The 10334-nt window shown below is 54.0% G+C and overlaps 1 protein-coding gene and 1 long non-coding RNA gene across 3 annotated transcripts in view; both read right to left on the bottom strand.

Moving 5' to 3' along the window:
- Positions 1–383: 383 nt before the first annotated feature.
- On the bottom strand, positions 384–2318 carry LOC109515183 (uncharacterized). Of its 2 annotated transcripts, none has more exons than XR_002168132.1 (3): positions 2165–2318; positions 629–716; positions 384–544 (listed from the first exon to the last, which is right to left on the bottom strand). It is a non-coding gene; the product is annotated as an uncharacterized LOC109515183 (long non-coding RNA). The 2 variants fall into 2 exon arrangements; XR_002168131.1 differs by having other exon boundaries at positions 2174–2314.
- A 5736-nt stretch (positions 2319–8054) lies between these two features.
- LOC109515174 (carcinoembryonic antigen-related cell adhesion molecule 5-like) overlaps positions 8055–10334 on the bottom strand; it is a 12444-nt gene continuing 10164 nt past the window's right edge. The window contains exons 7-11 of the mRNA XM_019868782.1: positions 10193–10334; positions 9844–10098; positions 9567–9684; positions 9127–9166; positions 8055–8744 (exon numbers count right to left, since the gene is read on the bottom strand). Of these exons, the coding sequence (XP_019724341.1) occupies positions 9148–9166; positions 9567–9684; positions 9844–10098; positions 10193–10334 (534 nt within the window). The 3' untranslated portion in view covers positions 8055–8744; positions 9127–9147. The remainder of the gene's footprint in view (positions 8745–9126; positions 9167–9566; positions 9685–9843; positions 10099–10192) is intronic.

Genomic DNA, 10334 nt, shown 5'->3' on the forward strand with positions numbered 1-10334 from the left:
ACAGTGCTGCCGCCGCTAACGCTGGAGAGTGTGCTGCCGCCGCTAACGCCGGAGACGGTGCTGCCGCCGCTAACGCTGGAGAGGGTGCTGCCGCCGCTTTGCGTGCTGCTACTGGAAAGGGTGGCAGTGATGCCTGTGGACGGGCTTCCCGGGGTTTCATTTTCATCATTCGTTATCTGGAGGAGTGCTCTCCCTGTGCCGTGTCGATGACGTCTGTCCTTTGGGTGGCTGTCAGTTCCTGTTTTCAGTGAGATTTCGGATCAGATATCTCGCAGGTTGACATCAAGCTTCAAGATTGCGATATGTTGTTCAGATCACTTACCATGAAGGAGAAGTAAAAAGATGAATGTTTTTATGATCATTGTGATGCCTTTCTGAACGCTGGAGATGGTGCTGCCGCCGCTTTGCGTGCTGCTAATGGAAAGGGTGGCAGTGCTGCCTGTGGACGGGCTTCCGGGGGTTTCATTTTCATCATTAGTTATCTGGAGGAGTGCTCTCCCTGTGCCGTGTCGATGACGTCTGTCCTTTGGGTGGCTGTCAGTTCCTGTTTTCAGTGAGATTTCGGATCAGATATCTCGCAGGTTGACATCAAGCTTCAAGATTGCGATATGTTGTTCAGATCACTTACCATGAAGGAGAAGTAAAAAGATGAATGTTTTTATGATCATTGTGATGCCTTTCTGCTTCCGATGCCTCAAACAAAATCTGATAATGTCCTGTAAAAATGATGAGAAAGCACAACATTTGAAGGTGACATTCAGCGACTTCCAAAAATAGTCTCTTTTTCGCAAGGGCTGCTCAATCTTTCTCATGCTCTCAAGATATTGTGTCGAGGGTGTGAGGGGGAAGCGTTCGACCTTCAAACTGTTGTCCATGCTTTCCTGCACTCAAGAAACGGACGCCCATGAGACAAATGACTTTCTCTTCATTGTTCTCACTTCAAACAAGAGTCGTCGAAAATGATCAAATGAGAACCAATCACAGCGACCAAAAAGCGGGGCCGACTGGAGCGGGCATACTCTGGGGAAACCTCTTTCCACAATTCAAAAAAACAGAGCAAGTCCCCTGAGCTTCAAAGGAAGCAGGAAGACGGAATAACACAAGGCAGAGTGCAAAGAAGCAACATCTTGGAAGGAGCTGGAGACGCTTTGAAAAACGAGACGTTCAAGTCTTCAGCGTCCGAGCTATTGGACAAACGTTTCCACGCATCCAAAGTCACTTCCACCATCACACCCTCATTCCTCTGTGGCTGTCCGCGGGAGTTGAAATCTTGTTTTTCTTCATACTTTTCGACAAAAAGTGGGATTTTCCTCCGCGGCCTCAACAATATCCTTGACCAAGTTGCCGCTTTCACCCGCAGCAACGACAACGCCCCTGTTCCCGCTTGCCATCGGGTTCCAGGGTCTGGTTGTCAGCGCGGACGGGCCGTGTCGTTCCGGAACCACATTGGTAACATTCTCGCCGCCCCCGCGCCAACTTCCATCTGTGCATCCACCTTCGCCCACCACTCGACCCATACAGCGCCGCCATCCCGGTTGCATCCCCGTTCGGACGGCCTCGTTGCCGCTTGCCCATAAGCTCGACCCATAAACTCCAACAACCAGAGCGGCCGGCCGCCCGTCATATCTCATGGGCTCGGCGACGCCGCTGGCTTTCAACCCGTCTTCTCTCTATCTGACCGAACCCCCGTCAACAATGCCAGCGGGACTCGCAGGTCCGCCTCCTCCGTCAGCCTCATCGAGCTCCACCTCACCGCCGCAGGGCCCGGAGCCTCGCCTTCAGCCGCCCTGCCCCTCAACTCCCTTCGCCTGTCCCGACATCAGGAACGCGGACGTCTTATTATCCAAAAGTTCAAACCTTCCTTTTCAGCTCAGCCGTTTTTTTTTTTTTTTTTGTAGTTGGCCCCTGCTGTGGTTGTACCGATGGTCGGCGGCAAAGCCTTTGTCTGCGTTTGTTTGCGGTATATTCGATGGTTATTTCACCCGTGTTTGAAGTGCCACGTACGGTGACCTCGCGGTGGCTCGAAAGGAACCTCGTAACATTGACCGGAGGGTCCTGGATCAATCCCTTTCACCTCCTTCTACCAAGCGTACCGCCGAATCCGATTTCCAAATTTGGACCTTCTCTCAACAGAACACCTCTTGAAGATGGAGAATGTACTCACCACACTCACTCCAGTCAATTGTTCGATATCCTGAGCGGAGCTCGACTCAGTCCTTTACGTTTCAGCTTCAGTCCTTCTCCAAGGTTCAATGTCGTCTTGCAGGCGCATGGCGTTGGCTTATGAAGAGCGGAAGCAAAGTCTGGTCACGCCCTCCTTTAAGGTGAGGCCTCAATTATTCCCGCTTCTACTTCTCCTCCTCCTCCAGCAGACGAGGAATTGTTGGCATTGTGAGTCAAGAAGTGAATCTTGTCCAGCTACATTTTTTTTTTTTTTTTTTTTTTTGCAACCTGCAATTAACCCATTAGGCCACTGACGTCATGTTGGATGTTTCAGAAGTGGAACAGGTTGCAATTGGGAAATTACCATCCGACTATTTTCGCTTTCCCAAAGTTTTCCTTGGAAACCGCCAGTGACGGCGAGCTTCTGTGGGGATGGTGTGGGAATGTCGGGGAAGATGGCGACGTGGGAAGCCTCCGCCGGCCCATCGGCAGCAGTGACGCGCCCGGCGTCATCTGTGCGGTGAATGGGACCGGTGATTGCTGGGAGTCGCCCTGACCAAAGGCCTCGACGCCTTCCTTCTGACGGGCCTCTAGTCGAGGTTTCTTCCTGTCTGAGGAAGGTTACTTCGCGTTTGAGGCTAGGATTGGGGTGAGGTGACTTTGTGTCTGAGGAACTGATGGGTGGCTTTCGTTCGGATCCGCTCAGCTGTGTAGGTCTCGAGCCCCGCTGGGTCCAAAGCGCCGTACTCTGAAGCATAGGGAACGCACACCACGGCAAGCCATCAAGACAAACATCCATCACAAAGTAGAGGGTTGGGGGCTTAGGCGTATTGGCCTGATGAAGAACTGAGCGACTGGTTGGGAGCAAGGCTACCTCCTTCCTGAGACATTGCCCGCCAGCTCGTGTTCAAGGTTGCTTCCCGTTCTCTCAGAACTGAACGACCGGTTCTTGTTCAGAGTTTCTTTCGGGCTCCGCAAGCGTCGGGCTGATTGCGATCTGGGTTGCTCTGCATCTGAGGCATTGATTGAGTGCTTCTGTTCAAACTCGCTTCCCATCTGAGGAGCTGACCGACTTGGTTCTCAGAAAGGTGACTTCTGATCTGAGCAGGTGGGATGCCGGTTCCGCTCAAGGTTTCCTCCGGCCTTAGAGGAACTAGAAATGGGGTTCCGTTCTAGGCGACTCTCCAGCCGATTCGGTTTGAGGCTTCTCCTCTCATTTGCAAAACCGGCCGGCCAGTTCAAGTTTCCTTACTGTCTGAGAACCGAGCAACCGGCTCCGTTCTTGGTTACTCCATGTCATAAGACCTGACTCACTGGTTCCGATCATGTTCCCCGTCCCTCCCCCGTCAGAGGCGGTGACAAGGTGTTTCCGAGCCGGGTTATTTCCTCTGACGTCCCGTTAAGAGTTTGCTGTCAGCATCTGCCTGGATGAGCTCGTGTTAACGAACAAACAACAGCGAGCGAGCTGTCGTCACCGAGCGAAGCGAATGTTATGCGCAGAATGCGGTCGGGTGACAGCGCATGACGACAAAGCTATGATAATTAGCGCCTTAATTATCCACGCTCAAGCATCGTGATTGCAAGGTGTGGCCCTCCTTTAATTGCCGCTCTCCCGAAACAACAAGAACATACGTGTCCACTCCTTCGAACGGAATGGTAACGCTTCCGCGTCATGGTTTCATCTCGACTGAGCAACTGAATGTGCATCATCATCTGCGTGAAATGATGACTGAACGGAAATGGTCTCCAAATGATTGGTGACGACGTGTTTCCTTGATGACCGTTTCGTATTGCTTGCGTTCGTACCGGGTCTTTTTCACGGACAAGTGTGACGCAAGCGCTCGCGAAAGGCGTGGGCGATGAGCGTGCCAAAAGTCTCGTCGGCCTCATGGGGAGGAAAAACAAAACAAGAAACACCACGGGACAGGCCTATTTTTATCACTTATTGTGAGTTGATTTCACAGGTTTGGCCAATCTTTTCCGTCTTCCCAGGAGGAGCTCGCAGGAAGTCCTCCTTCCCCCGTTGCAAGTGACCAAAACAGGTCTTGGCATAGAAGTGACAGTGTGTTTTTCCATTTCAGAGTCTGTACTTGGTTCTCCACATATCCATCCATTTTCCGATCGGCTTTATCCTCACAAGGGTGGCGAGGGGGTACCGGAGCCTGTCCCAGACGTCTTTGGGCAGTAGGCGGGGGACACTCTGAACCGGTTGCCAGCCAATCGCAGGGCACAGCCACACACAGACCAACAACCATCCGCGCCCACACCCACACCCAGGGACAATTTGGAGTGTCCAATCAGCCTGCCATGCATGTTTTTGGAATGTGGGAGGAAACCGGAGTACCCGGAGAAAACCCACGCAGGCACGGGGAGAACATGCAGACTCCGCACAGGGAGGCCGGAGCTGGAATCGAACCAGATACGTCTGCACTGTGAGGTTGATGCGCTAACCACTCGGCTGCTATATGACACAGATATATATAAATCCTCGTCTCACCCCTCGGGTGGTGTCCATCCCCCATTCAGCTCGGGTCCTCTACCAGAGGCCAGGAAGCTTGAGGGTTCTGCGCAGTATCCTTGCTGTTCCCAGCACTGCGATTTTCTGGACTGAGATGTCCGATGTTTTTTCCGGGATCTGTTGAAACCACTCATCTAGTTTGGGGGTCACTGCCCCGAGTGCTCCGACCACAACAGGCACGACTGTCACCTTTACCTTCCAGACTCTCTCCAGCTCCTCTCTGAGCCCTTGGTATTTCTCTAGTTTCTCGTGTTCCTTCTTTCTGATGTTTCCATCACTTGAGACCGCTACATCCACTACAACGGCTTTTCTCTGCCCTTTATCTATGATCACGGTATCCGGTTGGTTCGCCATTCGCATCTTGTCAGTCTGTATCTGGAAGTCCCACAGGATCTTCGCTCGGTCATTCTCCACCACCTTCGGAGGTGTTTCCCATTTTGACCTTGGGGTTTCCAGTCCATATTCCGCACGGATGTTTCGGTAGACTATTACAGGCACCTGGTTATGGCGTTCCATGTATGCTTTCCCTGCCAGCATCTTACACCCTGCAGTTATGTGTTGGATCGTCTCAGGTGCCTCTTTGCACAACCTACACCTTGGGTCTTGTCTGGTGTGGTATATCTGGGCCTCAATGGCTCTGGTGCTCAGGGCCTGCTCCTGAGCAGCCAGGATGAGTGCCTCTGTGCTGTCCTTCAGGCCAGCCCTCTCTAGCCACTGATAGGACTTCTTGAGATCAGCCACTTCAGTTATGGTCCAGTGGTTGTCCTCCCATGACGGTCCCTCTTCCAGCACCTCGTCCTCTGTTCCCCATTGTCTGAGACATTCTCTGAGTACGTCATCCGTTGGAGCCTTCTCCTTGATGTATTCATGGCGCTTGGATGTTTCATCCTGGACAGTGGCTCTCACACTCACTGGTGTCCGGCCTCCTTCCTTTTGGCTTGTGTACAGTCTCAGGGTGCTGGATTTGGGATGGAACCCTCCATGCATGGTTAGGAGTTTTCGGGTCTTAACATCCGTGGTCGGAATCTCTCCCTTTGGCCACCTTATCATTCCTGCAGGGTATCTGATCACTGGCAGGGTATAGATGTTTATTGCCCAGGTCTTATTCTTGCCATTGAGCCGGCTTCTGAGGACTTGCCTCACCCGCTGGAGGTATTTGGCCGTAGCCGCTTTCCTTGTTGCCAGTTCGAGGTTGCCATTGGCTCGTGGTATACCGAGGTACTCCCGGCTATCTTTGGTTGGTTGATCAGGCCTACATTTGGGGTGAATGACAAGCTTTCGTGTTTCTTTGAAAGCCACACGAGGACCACCACGGGGGTAGTGTTGCCCCGTTGGGGGCAAATTATCGTCGTGGCGTGAAAAATGGCCGTTGGCCCCGAGTATCGAGCAACCTTCGCACATCGTCGTTCAACTATACGTCAGCACGCCCTGGCGGACAAGCGCGCCCAAAGACACCGGTCCGACGTGTGGCCTTTGGAGGAGCGGTTGTGTGAGGAGCAGTTGTCCAATGGACGCAATCGCACCGCGGCGAGTTTTGCTCACGTAAACCACCTCTGGTACAAAAGTTGATCAACTTCCGTCTTTTCGGCTCGTCGTAGCCACGAAGGATCCCGGGCGCCTTTGCGTCAACTCACGTCACATTTATGTCGCCCCGGATCGAGACGTATGTCAAACGGCTGTTGGGATTTCAGGGAGGAGCTCGTACCGAGACGACGGCGGAATAGATCCACATCAAACAGACGGCGCTATCGTCGGCACGGAAGCGGGCGTACGGGCGGCCGCGACGTGAACGGTCAAATGTATTTGGCCGCGCCGAGGCCAAAAGAAAGAAAGAAAGAAATACCTCACGTCAGCATGTGCGTTTTGGTTGACCTTGGCATTGGTTCCATGTTTCGCCGTGTCTACTCGTTTTCCTTGGCAGCTCTTCTCGCCAGCCCGACGGTCAACCGATCTGCCCCTCGTCGTCGCCTCAGTTCGCTTGGCTCGAGTCGCCTGCTTTCTTCGCTCGGTCACCGATGCGCCTTTGTTGGGGGGTTTGGAGCCACCACCCGTCTCGTCTATCTGCAAAGGATCATTTTGCCGTCAAAAGCCCCGATCGCTTGGTCTGTGTTTTTTTTTCTTTTTGGGGGGGGGGGGTACTTTGAGGTGCACCAAATTGTGAAGAGCAAGTCAACGTGGTTCTTGGCGCACAAAGCTCGCGCTCTCAGTATCCACCGCGATTAGCAGCAGTTGACCGTTTGAAACAGTTTGAATGTTGACAATTCCAAGACCCGAATGTACGCTAACAAAGGTGATGGACGACAACAGACACGGGCTAACAGAAGACGCGAGCGGCGAGCCAGGAGAAAGCATTGTGTAACATCTCTCGAGCACGGGGCAAGAAAAAAAGGTGCGGATGGCCAACTCGGTCCTGCCGCTAGGCGTTCGGAGACGTTCGAGCCCGAGGGCCCACAGCACCGCCTGCTGGACAGAAGGTGCAGCAAGATGGAAGGCAAAATAGGATCGCGGCCAGTTCCTGTCCTCCTTCCTTCCCTGCAGCAGTGTAACGTGCTCGTTTGAAAATTTCGAACCCATCTTGAGATGCGCTTCAATGATGGGAGAAGGCACAACGAATACGCTGGTGCAGGCCTGACGATTTCACGGTAACAATCGTTACCGGTAGCGTGTCGTTTCCGATGCCTAAACGATGAGCATACCACGACTCGACCCAAAGCAGAAGAGCTTCTATGACTGTCAAACCTCGTGCAACAATCGGAAGCATTTCCCGAATCGGTCACGTGCTATCACAGTCGGCGATTTTCTGATTTGTCTGTTTTGAGGTATTTTTGTGGCGTCTTGCCTCTTTTCTGCTCCACCCTGGCTGGACTCTCTGCAGCCCCCCTGTGGTCAGCTCAGGAAAACGCCAAACCTGTGCTGTGCTCCTTCCTGCCCACCCGAAAGAAGATTCGCGGGACACAATACCGGGGGGGGGTACGAAAAAGACAAGTGCTGACATGCCATGCAGGAATGTGTGTGAGAGAGAGATTAGGGGGGGAACACTAATCAAACACAGACAAGCATTACATGACCTTTGTCGGGTCCAAACCTCACACATGCTAATTAGTAAAAATCGGCAAAGCTTGTGCAGCAGCAGGGCGCCTGTCAGCATCATGACGACAAACAAACATTCCAGGATGATTGTGCGGCATGTTGGGGCACAAATATTTCAACGTTCCTGCTTGACACTACCTCTCTCACTTGACACACACACACACACACACACACACACACACACACACACACACACACACACGTGTCAAAGTGGAGAACTTTGGTTTTTATTTTATTTTCCCACAAGTAGATAAAACCAAAACAACATTTTGCGTGTTCAAAGCTATTTAAAAACCACACACACACACACACACACACACAGAAAATCAAAAGGTGGTGGTGGGAGCTCGCCACACGACATGCTGTGCAAGCGCACCAGTGGTGATTGACAGCTTATGCAAAATGTGGACAAATCACGCCAAATGGGTTCGGGAGCATGCGTGTGACCCGCGATGACCTTCAGCTCCACTTTTCACTCAATAAATACTTCAGTGCACGCACACGCACGCACGCACGCGCACACACACACACACACACACACACACACACACACACACACACACACGGCCTGAAGTTGTTTGAAAACGTTCAAAAGTTAGAAAAACATCAAAGCTCGTTTCCGGCCAAAAGTCACAGTTGGGTTTTTCCGTTAGCCGGTCACGACTTGTCCTCGCATTCCCGGGGGAGGGCCGCCATCCGAGCACAGAGGTGTCGGTGGTGGTGGCTGGCGGGGCGGGGCTGAGCAAACTGATTCTGTCAGCGGGGGAGGGGCGGAAGCGAGGTGCTCAGGTGGTGGTGGTGGGTGGGCGCGCAGGAAAACGTGTTGAATCCGACAAACAGATAAGTGACCAAAAGGAGGCTGGAAGGAGATTCCCGCCACAAAGCGTCCTGGTGCCGACAAGTGCTCACTCCTTGTCCTTGCGTCCCGCACGCATGGGAAAGCCACCAGGTCCGATGTTTGGACTGGAATCTCCTACACATGCGCCCACACACACACACACACACACACACACACACACACTTCTGTGATGAGTTAAAAAAACTCACAGGAGCAGGAGTGTCCATTTTTTCCCTATCCGAATGACATTGCGGAAATGGCCGCCACTGCTCGATGGCTTCAATGGGATTTTTGACACCTGCCGCCGTTGCCCCGGCAAACGGAAGATGACCTCATCGAGGGGGAGGGAGGAGCAAAACAAAATGGCTCCCGTGGAAAGACTTGAGGAGCGCTCGACTCAAATGGCTTTGGACAGTTCCCGCCTCCAAACTGGCTGATCTGCATCTATTTGAATGGTAACCCCGGCAACCAAGCGGCCTTTACTCATCGAATGCGTGCGTGCGTGCGAGAGACTTACCGGCAGTGCGTACCAAGTTCACTAGTACGGTGACTCCACCCTAAGTGCACAAAGACAAGCAACAAATGAAATGACATCATCAAATGTGTACATCACGTTTGCCAGTGTGTGCAAGAGGGCGTCTGCGTGCGTGCGTGCGTGCGCGTGACTGCGACAAGGTGCGTACCAGTGAGGAATGCTGTCGGGCAGCTTTTCAAGATGGCTGGGGGGGGCACTTTGGGCCAACCACACCACTGGACGGCACACGCACGCACGCACGCCATGTTTAGCCCTCGGGACTTTGTTTTCATTTCACACCATATTCATGGTGCGGAAAGTACGTTGTGTGCGTGTGCGCGTGTATGTATACGATACGCGTACAGCAAGCATCCGTGGGGATTGAGAAGAATTTCCTTAGCCCGATACACGCCAAACACACAGCCGGCCCCGCGCGTACTTACGGAACTTTCTGCCTGCAGTACACGACCATCCCGATGGCCAGGCCCAAAGCGGCCAGGATGCCGATGATGATTCCCGCGATGGCGCCGTCCGATAGGCCTTCGTCAAGCGCGCCTTCCTCTGCGCAAGAAATGGCAAGTGAGCGCCAAAGGACGGCCGGCACCAGAGGACCGCGAGCGGCGAAGGAACCGCGGTGGGCGTCGAGCGCGGGAAGGGAAGAAAAAGACGCGGGCGCAAGAGCGGCGGCCCCTGAAGCGGGCGGGCGGGCGGGCGTCTCACCTTTGACCGACAGGTTGTGCGTGTAGGCGGCGCTCTTCCCAGTGACGGCGTTGTGCGCCTGGCACATGTAGGCGCCCGTGTTCTTGTAGACGGCCTGGGCGATGGCGTAGGTGGACGTCTTGACGTCGGTCAGCGTCCCGTTGAACTTCCAGGTGAAGTTGGCGGGCGGCACGGAGGCGGCCGAGCAGCTGAGGGTGACGGCGTCGCGCACCTCCACGGCGGTCTCCCCGCTCACGCTCACCGCCTCGGGACCGACTACAAAGACGGCAAGTCAAGCCGGCGCCACGGCAAACGGCCGCGTCGCGGCCCCGGTTCCTTCGACTTTGGGGCCCCGCGGCTTTGCACTCACAGTTGACGACCATCTGGTAGGCCGCCTTCTCCGCGCTGACGGGGTTGGCCAGGCGACACTCGAAGCGGCCGTTGTCGTCCTTGTGCAGCGGCGCCAAGCTGAGCCAGGAGCCGTCGGGCGCCGCCGTCACGCGGGCGCCGCC

This window comes from Hippocampus comes, unplaced genomic scaffold (assembly GCF_001891065.2).
Source record: "Hippocampus comes isolate QL1 unplaced genomic scaffold, H_comes_QL1_v1.1 scaffold225, whole genome shotgun sequence".
Classification (NCBI taxonomy): Eukaryota; Metazoa; Chordata; class Actinopteri; order Syngnathiformes; family Syngnathidae; genus Hippocampus; species Hippocampus comes.